The following is a 21,794-nucleotide window of genomic DNA, read 5'->3' as shown; positions in this document are numbered from 1 at the left end:
TTCAGATTTAATTAACAGCATTGACAAGATTTACAAAAGGCTTAAGGAGCGGTAGGTCAGGTAGACATTGACAGATTCGAGTCAGCAGTGGTTTCATACATTTCTAAAATCAGTGAGATTAAATGACATTACGATGGTGTAAAAATCTGCAATTTTACCTTTTAAAAAATAACATGAAATTGCACATTATATAAAAACTAAAGGCATACTGTCCTAAGCCATCCACGCCATCAACCCATACACACAGTACACTTTCAGTAACACAGTACAGTACATAAAAGAAGACACTGCCTTTTTCTTGATAAATATTAATATATATTTCATATGTCACAGTGACTGTGTATTTGGAGAGGAAAGGAGTGTGGCTTGTTGTTTTCAAACTGATGCAACAACGATACAAAATCTTTGATTATTTAATGCATATTTAGCCACTCGCTTAGAGTTTTTCTTAATGGCCAACCAAAACCTTAATTCTTTTTGTCTTCTGCGCTGAACCCATCCAGTGGTAAGGCAGTTCGGGAACTAGGGCGACTCTGTTTTGGTCCAGCCAAGTAACCAGTGGTGAAACCTCTCATGCTTGTAGTGGCCTGCGACGCTGCTGAAAATTCATAGTCCTTCTGTTCAAACTGGTTATGCCAGTATATAAGCCAACCACGCTGCTGGAGCAATGTCTCTGGTATGCTGTAATTAAATGCTATATTTATATAGTAGAAATTGTGCTGGTTTGCGTTTAATAAGGCATTTGCAGCCAAACCAACAGAGTACCAAGTGATTCTCCATAAATTGGTCCAACAAGGCAAGTTGTGCAGTCATTAACATCCCGATGACATCTTAATGGAAGGGCACTTGCGTTCATAAAGGGGTCATCTGTGACCGTGGACAGCTGGTTATAGAAACGTTCCTCGTTGAGTCAAAATTTCCTCTGTTAAGGCAACGCCAGGTTCAAAGAGACAGGTTTAGGTTAGGTACTTTTGGGCCAGTGATCTGTGGAAAGCTATAAAACTCCACACAGTTGAGGTGTCTGGAAAACTGTCCGAGCCTCTAGTTGACTTTGAAGAGGCCGAAGTAGTGTTTGCCCGACATCTGCAGACTGAAGGAGGGTCCGGTGACGGCCTTCAGCTCGGCGCCCTTGTTGAGGCGTAGGAGGCCGGAGACCTGGCACGGCTTGAGGAAGTGAAACCTGTGGGGGCCCGAGGCTGGTGTGGTCCCGTACCCCTCGATGCACTGGAGCGAAGGGCCTTTCGGGACCGACACCTCCAGCTTCACGTACGGACTCTGGTTCTCGTTGAAGTGAACCTGGGGGTGGAAATGCAGACGGTGCCAAACGGCGGGAGAAAGAGAACAAGTGAAGCCGGAATGTTATGAGAGACCAATTCAGAGCAACAGGGAGCAAAAGATATAAAGTTATGATTAAACCAGAAGTCTTTTGATTTGATTTTTACAAGAACCACACAAAGTTGAGTTGGAAATTCAACACGGGTAATGCATTCTGGGAAATTAAGTTTTCTTTTTGCAGACATGCATTTGTGTGTGTCTTTCTGTTTGTTTGTCTCTCTCTCTCTCTCTCTCTCTCTCTCTCTCTCTCTCTCTCTCTCTCTATCCATCTATCGTCTGTCTTTCTGTCTCTCACTCTATCTATGTCAGTCCATAAGACATTTAAACATTCAAAAGGCTTTTAAACAGATTTTATTTTCTAGCAGAAAAAATGTTTTGTGAATTTCTTGGAATTTCACTTAGTTTTATTTAAAGTTCCTCGTATTCAAATTCATATTGCAATATCATGTTTGTTGATTTTTTACCTCATTTCAAATTCAGTTTAATTGTGTAATTTAATTTATTTTCCCTTGAAGTAAAGCAAGCGATTACTGTTCATTTTTCTGTAATTTAATTACAGTTGCTTCGATTGTAATTGCATTAAATAGTGTAGAGATTATAGAACCATTCTATATAACACAATAGTGGATTTAACATCAAAATATAATTTCTAATGATTTTTTTGCAACCTTCTCCATTTAAATACTTTGGTTAGTTCAAGAATAATTTAAGCAATTTTCTATGATTTATTTGAAATAATTAAAAGAGCAGTTTCATGTCTATCCTTGAATTGTTCAACTAGTCGAGGTTAATATGGGAGTATAAACTTTTTAGAGAGAGTAGTCAGTACAGTAATTTAATTACACTTTTGAAGATGAAATTAGTAGCTAGTAATTCATTACTCACCCAACACTGTATATACACACACTCTTAAAGGGTAACTGTTGCCAAAATTGAACCTAGGCTCTTTTTGTTAATTTACCCGAGTCAAACATTCGTGTAAAAGCATAATTAGAATGGAAACTCCACTTTTAAGATTGACCGTATTTTCGTTTTAGCTCAAAATGGCTTTTGAATGGGAGTAAATCGCATCGCAATTGTGTGTAGAGCCCCTGGTGACACCTCAATCACAGATTTATGTTGTGTCGAGCCTTCTTAGTGTTTTAAAAATAGCGATTTTGATGCTATCATAGAAGTGTCCCTAGCACTCCCGTTCAAACGCCATTTTGAGCTAAAACGAAAATACGGTCAATCTTAAAAGTGGAGTTTCCATTCTAATTATCTTTTACACGAATGTTTGACTCGGGTAGATAAACAAAAAGACCCTAGGTTCAATTTTGGTGACAGTTACCCTTTAACATGAGCTTGTGCTACCATTGCAGGTGATGCAAAAAAAATTGGTCCTTTTTAACTCACCTGACAGTACAGGAAGTAGACGCCACTGCGCTCCACTTTGAAGGTGCCGGTCTCTGGGTTATATTGCACTGCTCTGCTCATATTCAGCTGCTCCTCAGTCCATCCTTTAATGACTCCCTCATTCCCCACTACGACACACACATTATTAGAGAATATTCCACAGGACACACACATTATTAGAGAATATTCCACTGGACACACACATTATTAGAGAATATTCCACATGACACACACATTATTAGAGAATATTCCACGGGACACACACATTATTAGAGAATATTCCACTACGACACACACATTATTAGGGAATATTCCACAGGACACACACATTATTAGAGAATATTACACAGGACACACACATTATTAGAGAATATTCCACTGGACACAGACATTATTAGAGAATATTCCACTGGACACACACATTATTAGAGAATATTCCACTACGACACACACATTTTTAGAGAATATTACACAGGACACACAAATTATTAGAGAATATTCCACTATTACACACACATTATTAGAGAATATTCCACATGACACACACATTATTAGAGAATATTCCACATGACACACACATTATTAGAGAATATTACACGGGACACACACATTATTAGAGAATATTACACAGGACACACAAATTATTAGAGAATATTCCACAGGACACACACATTATTAGAGAATATTACACAGGACACACACATTATTAGAGAATATTCCACAGGACACACACATTATTAGAGAATATTACACAGGACACACAAATTATTAGAGAATATTACACAGGACACACACATTATTAGAGAATATTCCACAGGACACACACATTATTAGAGAATATTCCACAGGACACACACATTATTAGAGAATATTCCACTACGACACACACATTATTAGAGAATATTCCACAGGACACACACATTATTAGAGAATATTCCACAGGACACACACATTATTAGAGAATATTCCACTACGACACACACATTATTAGGGAATATTCCACAGGACACACACATTATTAGAGAATATTCCACAGGACACACACATTATTAGAGAATATTCCACAGGACACACACATTATTAGAGAATATTCCACAGGACACACACATTATTAGAGAATATTCCACGGGACACACACATTATTAGAGAATATTCCACTACGACACACACATTATTAGAGAATATTCCACAGGACACACACATTATTAGAGAATATTCCACGGGACATGCACATTATTAGAGAATATTCCACTACGACACACACATTATTAGAGAATATTCCACTGGACACACACATTATTAGAGAATATTCCACAGGACACACACATTATTAGAGAATATTCCACAGGACACACACATTATTAGAGAATATTCCACAGGACACACACATTATTAGAGAATATTCCACAGGACACACACATTATTAGAGAATATTCTACAGGACACACACATTATTAGAGAATATTCCACTACGACACACACATTATTAGAGAATATTCCACAGGACACACACATTATTAGAGAATATTCCACATGACACACACATTATTAGAGAATATTACACGGGACACACACATTATTAGAGAATATTACACAGGACACACACATTATTAGAGAATATTCCACTATTACACACACATTATTAGAGAATATTCCACTACGACACACACATTATTAGAGAATATTACACAGGACACACACATTATTAGAGAATATTCCACTATTACACACACATTATTAGAGAATATTCCACATGACCCACACATTATTAGAGAATATTACACGGGACACACACATTATTAGAGAATATTCCACAGGACACACACATTATTAGAGAATATTCCACTACGACACACACATTGTTAGAGAATATTCCACATGACACACACATTATTAGAGAATATTCCACTACGACACACACATTATTAGAGAATATTCCACGGGACACACACATTATTAGAGAATATTCCACTACGACACACACATTATTAGGGAATATTCCACAGGACACACACATTATTAGAGAATATTACACAGGACACACACATTATTAGAGAATATTCCACATGACACACACATTATTAGAGAATATTCCACTACGACACACACATTATTAGAGAATATTCCACAGGACACACACATTATTAGAGAATATTCCACAGGACACACACATTATTAGAGAATATTCCACAGAACACACACATTATTAGAGAATATTACACAGGACACACACATTATTAGATAATATTCCACAGGACACACACATTATTAGGGAATATTACACAGGACACACACATTATTAGAGAATATTACACAGGACACACACATTATTAGAGAATATTCAACAGGACACACACATTATTAGAGAATATTCCACAGGACACACACATTATTAGAGAATATTACACAGGACACACACATTATTAGGGAATATTCCACAGGACACACACATTATTAGAGAATATTACACAGGACACACACATTATTAGAGAATATTCCACATGACACACACATTATTAGAGAATATTCCACTACGACACACACATTATTAGAGAATATTCCACAGGACACACACATTATTAGAGAATATTCCACAGGACACACACATTATTAGAGAATATTCCACAGAACACACACATTATTAGAGAATATTACACAGGACACACACATTATTAGATAATATTCCACAGGACACACACATTATTAGGGAATATTACACAGGACACACACATTATTAGAGAATATTACACAGGACACACACATTATTAGAGAATATTCAACAGGACACACACATTATTAGAGAATATTCCACAGGACACACACATTATTAGAGAATATTACACAGGACACACACATTATTAGAGAATATTACACAGGACACACACTGTTAATATATATATAACTCACCTTTTTCGTTATTATTATTATTGGTTACTGTTGAAAAATGAGATGTATATTAGGTTGCGGGGTGAAAAAAGCATTTAGGTGTTTCATTGATAAATGAAATGATTTGCTACTTACTCTCAAAATGGGAGGCCGCTTTTCGTCCATTTCCTTTCCTCCCTCCCGCTTGCAAGACAAAGACAAAAGAAAGGCATGTTTTGGAAAAAGAAGACAAAACTCTCTGGGATGCAGATAAGAGTCGTCCATGTGGAGCTCCTGCAACTTCCAGCATTAAACAGCTGTGCAGATGCAAACATCATGGATTAATCTAGAATAATTTATACACCAGCTGAAGTCCTGATTGTCAAAGCAGATGGTGAAATATTTCCTTTCAGCTCTGTTCTACACATCTCCTAGCCTTTGTGTTCAGCAACAGGATTTTTCTACTCTCACCCCACCAGCTGGTTCCAGTCAACAAAGAGGCAAAACTAAAAATTATACACTGCAGGAAAAATGAAGAGTTGGCTCTTTCTTAACCTTTCTCATGCAGAAAATAATCTTCTTATGAAATGAGATAGATGAACAGCTATGGCTACCGTTCAACTAAATGCAGTTATTCAAACAAACCACCTTGAGAAATGCGTTTTTTGTGTGTGTGTGTGTGTGTGTGTGTGTGTGTGTGTGTGTGTGTGTGTGTGTGTGTGTGTGTGTCTTTTCCTTGTCCCTCTCCAGAGACTCTGGAAATCTCTCCTCAGGGGAGCCGCCTGAACTCCCGGTAGTCCGTCAAAATATGCACTGACTGATCACCTACGTCTCAGACTTCAAAAGGAGCCGCACAGAAATGGTTAAAGCGACTGTTATTTCTGGCTGACCGCTTCAACTTGAAGCCGTGACTGTCCCTAAGGGGCACTATTCTGGGCTAGGAAAACAATATATTTTGAGGAATGATTGTGGATAAGCATTTTGGCGCTGAAATCAGACAGCTGTCAGGTGTCAGCTGAAGACTTGCAGCTGTTCATTAGACTTCTGAAGCTCCATCTGTCCAACACTAATGTCTATTTTGTTGATCTTTTTGGCCTGAGCTCCTCGCTTTCTGTTGTTTTTACCCCGTTGGCACTGTTTTTTTCCACCATGTTCTCGGGAGAATGCCCTTGAGATGTCTTATCGCATAATTGTAACAGAACTAAAGCAAGTCTATTGCTAATGAAAGCTATTTCTGGCTTCAATGCAGGGGTCACTTGTTTTAGAAGGTTGCTAAAACCAATATGCCCTTGCGGTCCTTGTGCCAGTTGGGTTTTGCCGGGTGCGTGTCCATCCAGCTCAAACCTGTAATTTCTGCTGTCCCTCAGCCTTCTGCCTACTGTTTCCTGTTGCAGCTTTTGGAAACATATGCCCAATGGTTTACCCAAGGTGGCTTGGTGTGCAAAACGGTTTGGTCTCTGTAAATACTCTGTGAAAGATCATCCTTCTGCAGCTGGAAAGACTGCAGGTGATCCAAGGTTTTCTGACAAGAGCTGTCATCATGTGTCAGTTTTATGGCACATCTGCATTTGTTTTTTTTAAATCTTTATGGTTTTATTCAATTTCCTTCAAAGAGTAATCTGCGATTGCTATAATAATGCATTCATAATCACTGCTCATTTTATCAGTCTTTACTAGTCAAGTGCTTTGAATTTCAATAACTGGCTTCATGCCTGACATTATGACGTCCTACCATCTCTGCGGAACCGCCGACTCTCCAGCAGTTCGCGTTTTTCCAGGATGAGTTGGAAGATGGCCTTGCGCTGCATATTCACCTGCAAGAGAGAGAGAGAAATAACGAGAGGGAGACGTCAGAATAACATTTTTCAACGCGCTCAACAGCTTTTGCAGACAGATATGGGAGACAGACGACAGCAGCGTGACTGGAACATAATATGTGTGTCAAGTTCGAGCAGGCCACTGGGGAGAAAAACACTGCTGGCTTCTATTAACTGGCGTTTTGCGGGTAACCCATGCAGTAGTCACAGCTTTTGAAATAATCAAACCCAAGCTGAAGGCGTTCTTGAGCGAGACACAAACAAACAGTCACCAGAAGCCTGGCAAACACTGAAACTCAAGTTTTTAATAGGTCAACCGCTTCCCCTCAATGAAAAACCGGTAACAACACCTTGTACGTTTTACTTAATGCAATGCATTCCGGGAATGCTTCTCTGTTAAAAGGAAAGGTTAAATTAAGTGGAAAAGAAAAAGCTGACAAACAATGTGACGAGCACGTGAAAGCTTTGTCAGCAGTTTAACAAATGTCTGGCAACAGGAACTGCGGTTGTGCCTAGAAGTGAAGTGAGTACCTGTCCATCTGGACTTTCAATCTACTCCATGCAGATGAAGTCTAACCATAGAGTTAGGGACTGCGCACTGACTGTACTGTGCAACAGAGGACAAAGTTAAAATCATATGCAAAGCCGTAAACATGGCAGTGCCTTTTGTGCTTTTTAGGGGTGAAATATTTGGGTAATTAAATAAATATGCACAATAGCTCTGGTGAATTGCTCACCCACGTGGAAAAACGATGTACCGTTGCCAGATATTGATTACAAAACAGATAAATGCAGCTGAAGCCAAACCGTACACTGTAATAAACACTGGGTTAAGCCTGTTGGGTTATTTTTTCCATGGTTGGGTAGTTTCTGTGTTACCCAGCCCATGGGTTAGTTATGGAAGCTTGTTTCCGCCACAGAATAAAACATTTTAAAAGATAATTGCGACTTTTTATCTCACAGTTGCGAGTTTACATCTCACAATTCTGACGTTATTTATCAGAATTGCAAGATATAAAGCCAGAATTGCATGCTACACTTTTAAAAATGCTGGGTTGTTTTTAACCCAACTTTGGGTCAAATATGGACAAACTCAGCCGTTGGGTTACATTTTATAATTACATTTTTAACCCAACATTTGGGTTTGACCATATTTGACCCAAAATTGGGTTAAAACAACCCAGCATTTTTTAGAGTGTATAAAGTCGGAATTGCGAGAATAAGAACGACTGTCTTGTCTGCACCTGTTCTTGTTAATCCCTGATTAGTTAATCTTCCTTCACCTGTATAGTTAGTTTCCTGATTTCGCCCTGTTCTGTTCAGTCCCTTGTCAGTTCTTGTTAATGTTAGTTGTGTTTATCCTGTCTGAGTTTTACCAGTAAAGATTGTGTTATACCCTTATCTTCCGTCTTATGCCTTCAACTACCACCACACCGTTACTGACTTCTGAATGACTTCTGACTGTTTTTCTCGTAATTGCAAGTTTATATCTCGAAATTCTGACTTTATAACACGCAATTTATATCTCGCAATTCTGACATCTTTTCTCAGAATTGTGAGATATAAACATGCAATTGCGAGTTATGAAGTCAAATTCTAAGGACTGACTTTTTTCCTCAGAATTTCGAGTTTATATCTCACAATTCTGACTTTATAATATGCAATTGCATGTTATAAAATCAGAATTGCGAGATATAAAAAATGCAATTCTGAGAAAATAAGTCAGAATTGCGAGTTTATTTCAACATTATGTCACGGAATTCTGACTATAACACACAATTGCGACTTTATATCAAAGATGTAAACACAATTGTGAGAAGAAAAACAAGTTTCTCTATACCACGGATGTTATTTCTCATGCCATTTAATCGCCAAAAATAGTTTTTGCGTGCATATGATACGCACTTTATGGCGTGTAATACGCACGCACTCCCCACTCCTAATCCTACCCAAGGGTTTTCAGTGCGTAGCATATGCACGAAAAAAAAAAAAAAAAAAAAAAAAAAAAAAAACTTTTTGGCGCATATGGCACGCCAAATGGCACGTGCCATTTTGGCAAAACCTAAATGGCACGAGAAATAACATTCGAGTTATAGATACGCACTTTCATGAGATCATGTAGGTCAATCTCACTGACTGTTGAAACAATACACCCCTCCCCCAACTGCCCTCTGAAGCAACAATCCAGCGGGGCTTTGCTACAACAACCCAGCTGTTGAGTTACACAGAACGCTGGCTTTTTGCATCCTCGTCAGGAGAGAGCAGTTCTCAACGCCATCGAATTGGTGGTGCATTTCATCGGTAAAATGGTTTTGTAAACATTTTATTTCTATAAAGTCTTTACTGTGCTGTAAATCATTTTATTTAATGCAACGCAACATACATGGATGAGATGTCAATCAGTATCGGTCGTCTCGCTAAACTGATTTTTATTCGTCATAATACTATATCTAATTAATTTGGATGTTAAAATATGTTCTCAGAACTCTGTAATGTTTGTTTATGTGCAGTTTATAAGGAGTCTGTCACGATATCTTTCGGCTCTGAGGTTCGCAGTTCCCCCGCCGAACAGCGGCCCATCACCAGCTCAGATTTCGGCAATAGGCCTACACCGCTCTAGCCTGGTTCTACCAGACTCTCGTACATTTCATTTGTACAGAGAGTCTGGCCTCTCTCCATTGACAAGCATTAACTTCCTTGAAGGCGGGTCCTCTGTTGAAGTTTAATACTATTGGATCTGCCCAGAGCCACTCTGGATCTGCCATAACCAATCTCTAACTTTTGGTCACGACGTATGACGACTCAAACTAGCGCACGACCTCAACGTCATCGTTCTCAGCCACTCCCTCTGTTCACTGATTGGACCGGTAAAAAATTGACCGGAGAAAACCCAAGAATATACCACAATCCCAGAGTAGACTAGTACTGAAGGAAAATGAAAATTGAGCGGAAGTACGTAGGAGGGCGCAGGGCAGAGCCAGGCTAACACCACTCAGCTTATGACAGGAATATAGGCCTATGTGAAAAAAAATTGGTTTTCAGTTATTACATTTTTAACTTTTAAAAAGTAATTTTATTTAACTATTGAGTTGTTGTGCTTTTCTGCACTTTCTGACTCATACACATATAGGTTGTTTTAACTCTTGCCTATATTTTTGTGCATTCCTGGGTGCTTTTGCTTATTAATAATTGTTCACCTTTCGATTATTACTGTTGCCTGTGTTGTTTCTCTAGTAATTCTGTGTGATTTTAATTTTCAACGTATGGGTTCTTTTTAATTCAGCCCATCTTTGAATTAGTGATGTTTCGTTCGTGAAAGCATCTGTGTTTTGAACAAATCGTTCAAACAAACAATCGTTAAACAAATCGCTCTCGAACCCGTTTGGAAAAAAACTCACCACTTGCCAAACACTAAAATGTTGTATTTCATTCATTATTCGTCGTTGTTTTTTTACATGTTCTTTTTGTCACACGAACAAGCAAATTATTTAATTGAGCCTAAAGTAGCTATAGCAAAACTCAAATCGTTTGATAATTCATTAACCACGATTCATAAGTGTTTTCGATTCACTAAAAAGAACCGGTTCATAAGAGTCATTCGTTCTGGAATCGAACACTGGTCTTGCTCAGTAGAGGTGCTGAATATTGCGCAGAAACCCTCTCAGAACACATTAGTGTTTCGTCCACATCGGCAGAAGAACTCGTGAAAAAGTTGCCCATCCTTATCTGAGGGTAGCCTATATGCTAAGGCTTTAAATTGTAGCTTACAAGTCGAAAATCATTTACCCATAATTACACAAACGCATAGAGACAGGGTGCTTCGAAACGCGCTCGTGCCAAGTAGTCTAAGATTTCCAGTAAATTGCCCTAAACATGGAGAAAAATTGGCAACAAAACCAACACACTTGGCAGCGACTTTAGAAACTAAATAGGCCATAACTCACAGCACCCCGCGCGCAAAGTCTGGAAGGGTCATAAAAACGCGTCCCGCAGACCCCCAGCGGTGCCGCAGCTGTATGTTTGTATAATCAAGTGCCTCGAAATTATATGCTTGCATTCCTCATGATATAGGCTACCTCCCTAAAAAAGAGCTTGCAAACGTCTTTCATGGTCAGGACCACAATAGCGTAATTGCAAAATCACTGCATGATTAGTGTGAACTGCATGACAAATGTGCTTGAGAATGCACGCATGCATCTGTCATGCACTTTAAAGACAAAAAAGAAAGCAAGCGAGCCATTGCGTTTACCTGCTCTAAGCGCTCCTGCAGAGTTTGGAAAGACCTCGACAGGTCCCGCGTTTGTCGCAATGTCCACACTGTAAATATGGCACTGCACACGGCCAGTGACAGCGCGAGCGCGGCCATGAGCGCCCAGACCAAGCGCAGTGTGCGGTACCGTCTCCTCTGGAAAATTCGCTGCATTGTTGCGCACACGGGTCGTTTACCGTTCTGAAGCTTCCACGTCAATCATTCTGTCCATATTCCACGAGAACATCTCTGAGCCTCTCTGGTATAGGTCTCATGCGCGAGAGCTTCTTCAACTTCGATGCTGCGCGCGGTCAACGCGAACCCTGTTGCAACCGTTGCAAGATTGACCCCAGCAAACCAGTCGCCGCTGGCAGTGCTTTGGTATACGGAGAAGAACTGTCTGCGTTTATTGCATAAACTGCAGCTGGCCCAAATGGCATAGCAATATTCCTTTCATTCTTGTGCAGAGGGTTGACAGCAGCACTGCAATACTGTGGGATTTGGATTTGATTCGCATCTTCCTGAGATCTGATTCTTTGGCATGACTTCCTCGTGTTCTCTTTGATAAATAGATCAGGGTCTAGTCCATAAGTGTCATTTCAAAGCACTTCTGCGTCCATGTGCTCAAGTATGCACTGCAGGGAAGTGAGTCCTGCACAGCAGTGGAAAACAGATTTCCCCCCCCTCTCGTGCGCTGCCAAGTATTCTTATTCTGAAGTGAAATACTATTTAGCTCTGTCCTGCCTCAAATCAACAAGTGCGCTTTTCCGCGTGTCTTTTTATAGGGGGCTGGTTGTTCTCGAAGGTTTTACAGAGTGTGGCCATGGACTAATTAAGTAAAGAGTGCTAATTTCACACACAAAATCTAAATGTCTAAATGTATTGGAATACAACACATGTATTTTTTGTACACTGTATAAACAATTTCGTTAAATGTATGATAAAAAAAACAGCATCTGTGGTTGCCAGAAATTTACCATAAAAAAACATTGCAACATTTTAAGTTTTACAGACTTGACTTAAATTTACAGTAAAAACACATATTTTCATTATCTGATATAATGTTAACTTACCCACATATTGAAGTACTAAAATCTGGTTTGTACCATTATAATACACACTGACAACCACCTATCACAATGACCACCTATCACAATGACCACCTATCACGATGACCACCTATCACAATGACCACCTATCACAATGACCACCTATCACAATGGTGATAGAATCACATGATGAAAAAAAAAAATGAAAAAAAGCTTTTCCATAAGCTGAAGAAGTTTAAACTAATGTATAGAAGCTGCAGTGTCATTCACACAAACACTAAAAACCATCATGGTAACACACAAATCAAAATTTTAAAATCCAATAAACATTAATTTAACAACATTAAATGAAACATTAAACCCTAATGTAACTGATTAGAAAATAAACAGTTATTTCAACAAAATTACATCAAGTGTCTGTCACGCAGGGAATTGTGGGAATGTTAATTTACGTTTTTTTCACTGTAAATTATAGGCTACAATGATTTGTTATTTATCACATCCAAAAACTGTCAATTTAACGGTATTATACTGTAAAATATACGGTTAGATCTATCAGTTATTCACTTTCTGTTAACCAATTAACAGTTTTTCACCGTAGTCTTTTACCGTTAAAATCACGATAATTTTTTATAGTGTAGGACCATAAAATGCTCGTCCAATCATTGCATTCGATTCGGCCCGAACGCAATAATACGATGTCCTACCTGCCAGTCAGCGTATATAATTCCACACCTCCGCGCACCTGCTCGCGCAGACGTCACACGTCATCAGCACGTTTCTGCTATGCAGAGTTAGACAGACGTCAGTCACCGAGCAGCACAACCGAAACAGCGGCCATAAGCTGTCCCAATTCAGAGGCTGCATCCTAAAAAAAGGACGATTTCGTTCTAATGTTCACTGTGAACGAAACGATCACAGTGGCGTGACGAAGCCGGTCCCAATTCGAAGGCTCCTCCAAATGCGGATTTCGTTTGTGAAACCAAGGATACAGCAGATAATCCTTCACGGCCTTGCCTATCCCAGAATTCATTGTACGCCAGTGACAATAACAGGATTTTTTTTAGAGAAATTGCCGAATTACACTTTTAAACGCATGCACTGGGTTTCAGCTTAATCAAATATCTAATGATACATATGTAAAAAAAAAAAAACTTTAAAGCTGTTCAAATGTTATATCTTACTAAGATGCGATTTTATACTGTACAGTTTATACTCTTTATTATACACAGAAAGTTCCTCCTGAGCCAAAACAACAAGCTTATGCTGCATTCACGCCATAACTACTGTAATTTGGAAGAGATGGAAACCCGCGACGTTATACTCAGAGCATGACTCAAATTTATGCGTTTCAGTGGCAACACTATCAATGCAAAAATTAAAAGCAAGTCAGGTGATACAGGTAAGTGGTCTTTTAGTTATATTCATAGTTATGTTATATGCTTTGAGACGAGGTATTTTTTTTTTATATTCATATTTTTGTTGAACATTAACAGAAAGGCATTAATAACTGAAAGATTTACAAACAAACATCACGAGATGAGAGACGGCGTTAAACTACCTCATGATGTGATGATTGAATGTAAAATCATCACATCATGAGGTAGTTTAACGCCGTCTCTCATCTCGTGATACTTTGCAGACTCTGCTGTTCATGTGTTTTGTAGGCTTTGGAGATGCTCTGAAGGCAGGGTGGGATCTCATGCTTTTAAAGCTGGCTCGCTTTATATAGCTGCTCCGAAAATTGCCTACCCTACCATTAAAAGTTAAAACTTTTTTTTTTTTGCATATATGCCAATATGATTTTATTGTGTTTAAATAACATATCAGGCTCTATTTCGTATGAAAATACTCCATACATATTTTTGATTCTTTATGTAACCTGAATAAACTCATAAGATCAATAGAAGCTATGTGATATAGTATAGGACTATAGTACATTAGCTTTATGTGTGTGCTATTTCATTAGTAGTGGTTAGCAATATTAGCAATAATGCATGTATTAACTTAAAATAACATGTAAATTGTTAGCTTGAGCTGGGTAATCTTTTAATCGTAAATGTAATATGTTGAATAGGCTATTTCTTAAAATCTGTTGTAATTTTTATGAAAATGTGGTCTCTTAAATGATAAGTAGTGCAGTCTAATCATCGTTTCCGTCAATAATGTGAAGATGTGTGTAGTTCTGCTTTCCATTCTCCCTCTCATAATAAGACAAACAACAGGTTGTTTCCTGGCAATGAGTTTTTGATTATTATAAGTCAGAAAATTAGCAAATCACAGTCTGCGTCTGATTCACAGTTTTACTTATTTAATTCGCTAAGCGATTTTAATGGATCAAACAAAGGAACATATGTACTTCACAATTGTTATGAACATTGAAATACTACTTGAATTCCTCAGTGAAGTGCTCTGGAAAAGTCCTAAATGTGGTAAATCGTTAATCACTTCTCCGGGTGAACACTTGATGTCGCTGTTGGTTAAGGTGTGGAAACTGCAACATGTTGGCGTTTGAGCAGCTTAGAAATGTAGTGATCTACAGGCCAAATGTGCATCCTCCTCTCAGCTACAATTTATCTTATGGTCATTCGTTTAAAAGTGAACTTTGATGGCATTAATTATTAACTCATTAACTCTTAGCAGCCAATTTTATGATTAGTCGTACTACATAGTTTTGTTCAACACTAACTAGATCACATTGTTTTTAAGGCTTAAACGGTTAGTTCACACAAAAATGAAAGTAATTACTTACCCTCATGTCGTTCCAAACCCGTAAGACTTTCGTTCATCTTTGAAACACAAATGAAGATCATTTTGATGAAATCTGAGTTAAGTCCCTCCATTAACAGCTAGGCCTACACAACAACCACTTTTACGCTTCAAAAAGTTCATAAAGAGATTGTAAAACTAATCCATATGAATTGAGCGGTTTAGAGCAAATTTTCTGAAGAGAATCGATCGCTTTATATGATGAACAGATTTAATTTAGGCTTTTATTCACATATAATAAACATTGATCAGCGTACATGAACAGAAGCACAAACATGCTGTGTAACACGAGAATGAACCTCATTCTCGCACACCAAGCAAACATGAATATTTTTATGTGAGTAAAAGTCTAAATTAAATTTGTATCTGTTCATCATATACAGTGCTGGTCAGAATTATTTGCCCCCTTGGTAAATATGTTAGTGTCCAGTCAGCAGTTTTGTAGTTAACTCAAGCTCTGAAAGCAGGACGAACTCTGATTGGCTGTCAGTTCATCAGCTGGTAAAACTCGTTCTGAGAGTGATTCCAATTATACCATTCCTCTGTCTTATCGTTATTGTTGTTCATTGTGAACTCTATTCTTTTATGTTTAGAACGATTTTTAGAACTATATCAATAGAGTTATCGTTTTTGGTGTGAACTGGCCTTTAACCAAGTAAAAACCCATGCAGCAAAAAATGAAAATAACAGGATGTTCTTTTATTGATGACTGAAAGAACATAATCCTCAGTACATTGGATACAGCAGCTATAATTTCTTTATGTGCTACGAAATAACAGTTCTTTCCTAGCAGGTCATAAAAATATTACCATTTACAACTAACTAAATGTATAGACTGAGGTAGCCTACTTATGAGTTGTATGTTGTTCATGTATTTTTATTTTTATTTTTTTTGTATTCAGTAACAGCACAAGATTTTCTTGTCAAAGACCTTTCGGCAGTAAACTTGCACAAAAATCATCTAAAAGGTAAAATGCACAAAATTCATCCACAAGGTAATGTAAACTATTCAGGAAAAACTAAATCCGATTATAGTTCCACTAACCAGTAACATATAGGATTCAGCTTAAATACAATTGTAGTGCATATTTCTCTAGTCTTGGTGAGCTTATTCTCTGTCATGACTGACAAATGCCAGGTGGCAGTTATCAAATGTTAGATGAGAAAAGTGTGTGGCTCATATCTGTGCATGTACAACGTAAATGGACACATCTTCATCGTCTAGGTGGCTTTGACTCTTGTGTACCAATCAATGACAATTGATATAGGAGATGAGCATGGTTACTTAAGCACAGGAAGAGAGTAAGCTGTCCGTTAAAATGGGCAAAATGTATTATCAAACCACTTGTTACTTGTGGCTCTGGTCTGTTACTCATTGTGCTTAAAAATGTAAATGTCCCCCCAAGTGTTCAAGGGCATCGCCCTCACAGCGCATGCAGTGATAGCCGAGGTCGGCGGTCACATCCCAGCAGCCCTGCTTTCGGTAGAAGTCAAGAGATGACTTGTTCCAGTCCAGCACAGTGAAATTCAGCTGAGTGCAACCAGCAGCCAGACCGAGCTGAGGGTGATCATAAACACAAACATGTCAACTTGTGCACAGTTAACAAACAGCTTTCTAAATCACAACAGATTCAACAGCTTCTTCTGACCGGCTGCACATGCTGTATTTATCAAGTGTAAATTAACTCCCCTCACCTGAGAAACTTTGGCCATCAGAGCCTTGCCAATGCCTTTCCCTGGAAATACGCACAGAAATTCATTAATCGGTTTATGTTACATTCAAATAAACGAAAGCACGGTGTCGTTTCCTCACCTCTGAACTCTGGCATCACGTACAGATCCTCCATGTACACAGCCCGGCCTTTCCATGAGCTGTACGTGTAGAAGTACAGTGAGTAACCGACCTTGGTATGACCTGTAAAGAGAATCATTTCTGTCAGCTTGATGGCTAAAATGCAAACACAAAACTCAGAAACAACACTGTGAGCTAACAATATCAAGTTGCAAAACATACTTAGTCACCACAATAGCAGTGATGTTCCCCCCTTCACATTAGCACATTTGGCTTGGCATTTAATTTGCTTCTTAATCTTATTCGGCAATTTAACTTAAAGGGGTCAAGAAAAGACATGGATTTATTTTTATTATTTTAATATATAATAATACTAAGTCAGCACAATGGCAGTGATGTCTGGGGAGGTTAAAGCAACAGAGAATACAATGGCAAACAAGCGAAGGTAACATCCATGCACTCAGGCTAGACATGACACGCATGTCCAGATTAAATAACAAATGTGTATCCTAATGCAGAGCAACACAGAAGGACAGCAGTTTTTATCTGAAGTGTTAATAGGGTTGTTGTTGTGTATGGTTGGGTTATTTTTTCTCACCATCTCTGGACTTAAAATGCTCTGGCACTTCAGCAATAATTCCATGGAAAAAAGGGTTTTTGGAGAATCCATCCTGCTCCAGATCTACAGTAAAAGTTGTATGATTGGTACCAGCTCCAAACAATCCACAGTATTAATCCAAATCATTGTATTTGTATTGGAGAGATGTGACAATACCTCTTTGTGTAATCTTGATCTGGTCTGAAACGTTATCATGCTCTGCCAGTTTCTAGTGTGAGGGATTTGACAACACAAAAACTTTAACCCTCTATTGCTTGATTTTGCATTGGCCAATTGGTAATGAAAGACTGCGCATGCTGTCGGTGACGCGGCAGATGAGTGTCCAATTCTTTAAAGGAGTAGTTCACTTTAAAATGAAAATTACCCCATGATTTACTCCCCCTCAAGCCATCCTAGATGTATATGACTTTCTTCTTTCAGACGAATACAATTCATTGTTACATTAATAAACATCCTGACGCTTCCAAGCTTTATAATGGCAGTGCATTGCAACCATCAGTTTGAAGCTCAAAAAAGTTAAATAAACGAACTCCATACGGATCCTGTGGGTTAATAAAGGCCTTCCTAAGCAAAGCGATGAGTTTGTGTAAGAAAAATGTTCATATTTAAAACTTTAGGAAGTCAAATAACTAGCTTCTGGCCAAATGAACATACGGATTCCACTTAAAGAAGCAGCGCTATGCAGTATCAGGAATTTATTTGCTGTATTCTCGCTTTTTGCTCGCAGGTTTCTCTATAGAGCTCCTCCTACAGCTTCGGAATAATAGTCGTAAAAACTCGTTGGCGATTCTCAGATACCAGAGGCTATAGATCAACGACATCAAAGCAGACGGGACATTCTTTACAACGTCTTCTGCACTCGGGTTCGAACAGCGTGAGGGAGCGCAATAATGACAGAATTTTACCAGATCTTTTTTTTGCCGTAAAGCAATTAATTTTATCGCGAGACCTGATATCACGCGATACTTCCTGACGCTGAGGTCGGCGGCCTGCCAGCCCAAAGTTGCAAGGGTGGTTTTTCCGCTCACAGGGGAGACGGCCACCATTCAACCCGAAAAAGTCATATAACCATTCCAATGACTCCGAAGCTGTTCAGTTAAGGTAAATTAAGCAAAAAAAAAACCCTGCATACTTCCCCTTTAAGTCTAAAGCCCAACTTATGCGAGTGATGCTATGTACTGCTGATATTTACGCTACTCCATGACGCACTACGCTACTTTCCGACGTGTCTTGTGCGATATGGGTGTCGAGGAGAGTTGAGGTCAACTTTATGGTAATGAGCTATGACGCGGTTCAGTGGCAACCGGCGGCAACCAATCAGAATGTAGAAGTCCTCTGCTTGAGAGGACTCCAGAGAACGCAGCCCTGTAAACTTTGGTTCCGACCACATTAGTTCCCAAGCAAAATGGAGAAGAGGTTGATCATGTGAATTTGATAAGAAGGCGGGCAACACTATTTATAGGCAACATTTTCACGCTAGAACTCTTGTTTTTCAGCGAGAATGCAATTCATTTGCTCAAAACAACACCGATTAGACCAATTGCATTAATGCTACACTTCAACCAGGACAGTTATTGTTATAGGCTGCACACAAATAGATGTTAATAAAGACCAAGGCTAGTAAACGTCTCCTATAAACTGCATGTTGAAATAATTAGACTAGCACTTTAGACACCAATTTCTTACTTTCACATTTAAAAGATTTCATGATGTCAACTTATACCCTACTTGTGGTCAGTCTGCACAAATACCGATCAACATGCTTGTTTGATTTGCGGCCCCTTTAAATAAAAGTTTAAAAAAAGACCAAGCATTCGATCTACGTCACAGCGTCAGTCAGAGCTTCCAAGAATCTTTCTACACGTTGTTGGTTGGCAGGGCAGCCAGAGCGATGCATTTTTTTGCCCGTAGGATGGCTTGAAGTGAGTAAATAAAGGGGTCATTTTAATTTTAAAGTGAACTATTCCTTTAAGTTCTAAAGTAGTCAGAAATCGTCAGACGCGACGCGTCTTCGACTCACCAGAATCATCCGCGAGATATCCTTACAGTCGTCGAGCGTGGCGGCCCGGATTGTGAAGTCCATCCTCTGTTCAACAATAATAACACACTAAGCAACAAAATCTGAGTGTCTGTCAACGAGGAATATAGAGGTATATCGCATTTAGGCCACGCCCACACCTGGGGAAAACAATTCAGTCTCCATTGGCTTTGTATTGCGTGAAGCTGCATGCTTGTCATTTCTGACTAAAAAAAACTAAAAACAATGTCCAAAAGCTGCTATGTGACGGTGTGTACAGCAAAAAAAAAAAAAAAAAGGATCCTGATACTCACTAAAAATTACACTGTGTGTGCAACATTTTGTCACTGTAAGTGAAATATCCAAATGTAAATTTTCTAGTACATGTGTTATTTACATATCCAGAAGACTCTCATGGACAACAACAAGGAAGAACATTGAGGGGATTATTTTGAATAGTGTGAGTGCTGTAGTATGTTAGCTCTGCTAGCTATGCACATTTTAAGAACTTTTTCTAAAGAAAAATAAGAATGCAAAATTGAGGCCTATTATTATTGCCTGATTGTTTCACAGTGTAATTCAAGTTGCTTTCGACAGACCAGATTTTAACAGAATGTCTTTGGGTAGACGACAACAATGTATGTAGCTATTAAAATCAGAAAAGAAATGCAGGAAATTTGAAACAGAAAATTTTCCTTTGCGCTTTTTAAAAGGTTCGCTAAAGTCGACAACTATGTCAAAGCTATCTTTGTTCACAGCACACGGATCGACAAAAACAACTTAAAAACGCGGTATTATTCATGCCAGGCCAGTTGGCGATGTCCCTTTGTAAAGAAACATTACACGCCTATAGACTGAACATGTGATGTTCAGTGTGACATATGTGACATATGTATGATGCCACCATTTTCACTAACTTGCATCTTTGTATTTTACACAGAAATTATAATAGAATCGTTTTCAAAAGGCCCCCCAAAAGCCGTTGTTGTGTAGATAAATGGCCAAAATGCATAAAAAAGTTATTAATTGAATTATATTCATGGAAACTGAATTTTTTTGTTGAAAATGGTGTCGTGTTAACGGCCTCTAAATGACACTGAGGTTTATATGAATTGCCGTTGACAAAAAGATTTGGCTTTATGTCTGTAATTTTTTGTCCTTTATGTCTTCTTATCATTTCTTAAACATGTATTCGAGTAATCGTTGTAGGTTACATTAATGTCAATGGTTCAAATTCTAAGAAAAATGAAACAAAACATTAATCTAACAGGAAAACAAGGCATTGAATGTAAATTAATTTTATTGACTTGTTTTTTGTTTTCAAAGCATATGGGTAAAAGAAAGAGCATTTGAATGGATAAAAAGCAATAAATGTGAAACTTTAAATGCAACATACAATCCCATATATAAAAAGGTAAACAGGAAGCTCATGCTTAGAATATTATGTTTCTGCACATGTGAAGTGTTGTTTTGTCATATAAATCGAACAAGGTATGTCTTGTTTGATTAAAAGCAAGATTGTTTACATCTTTTCTTGATGATTACCACCGTATGTTTCAAAAGGGTTAATAGAAGCTCATCTAATTAAGAAGTATATTAGGCAATTAGATTGACGCTGTCCTAATGTTAAAACTCCATACATGCAGGATACGTTGTGAACTCAAAGCGTGTTACGTGGGAGATGCTGTATAAATTGTCACAACTAATCTAATAATGCTGTTTATGGCTCGCTCACTTTAACTAAATTTAGCACCAGTCAGAGGTCACACATAAATATTCAGCACGCAGCCGTCTCTGAATCTGCTACAGCAGACAAAGTCCAGTACTAATAAATGTCTCTGTGTTTCATATGAAAATATCCAACATCTCTTAACCCCAACTCTCAGA

General features: G+C 38.4%; 2 protein-coding genes across 2 annotated transcripts; both read right to left on the bottom strand.

Moving 5' to 3' along the window:
- Positions 1-317: 317 nt before the first annotated feature.
- tnfsf12 (TNF superfamily member 12) lies at positions 318-12,416 on the bottom strand. Its single transcript, XM_079585647.1, has 6 exons — positions 11,662-12,416; positions 7,328-7,409; positions 5,752-5,799; positions 5,638-5,664; positions 2,731-2,858; positions 318-1,296 (listed from the first exon to the last, which is right to left on the bottom strand). Exons 1-6 carry the CDS (start codon positions 11,833-11,835, stop codon positions 1,042-1,044), a joined length of 714 nt encoding a protein of 237 aa, XP_079441773.1. The 5' UTR covers positions 11,836-12,416; the 3' UTR covers positions 318-1,041.
- A 3,742-nt stretch (positions 12,417-16,158) lies between these two features.
- Positions 16,159-20,788, bottom strand: LOC306984325 (thialysine N-epsilon-acetyltransferase-like). The gene is made up of 6 exons (XM_079585595.1): positions 19,911-20,788; positions 18,047-18,098; positions 17,870-17,953; positions 17,293-17,394; positions 17,175-17,215; positions 16,159-17,037 (listed from the first exon to the last, which is right to left on the bottom strand). Exons 1-6 carry the CDS (start codon positions 19,971-19,973, stop codon positions 16,861-16,863), a joined length of 519 nt encoding a protein of 172 aa, XP_079441721.1. The 5' UTR covers positions 19,974-20,788; the 3' UTR covers positions 16,159-16,860.
- Positions 20,789-21,794: the final 1,006 nt, after the last annotated feature.

The sequence above is a fragment of the Phoxinus phoxinus genome (genome assembly GCF_949152265.1).
Source record: "Phoxinus phoxinus genome assembly, chromosome: 2".
Classification (NCBI taxonomy): domain Eukaryota; kingdom Metazoa; phylum Chordata; class Actinopteri; order Cypriniformes; family Leuciscidae; genus Phoxinus; species Phoxinus phoxinus.
The sequence above is the reverse complement of the archived record's forward strand: the minus strand, read 5'-3'. Positions and strand labels throughout refer to the sequence as shown.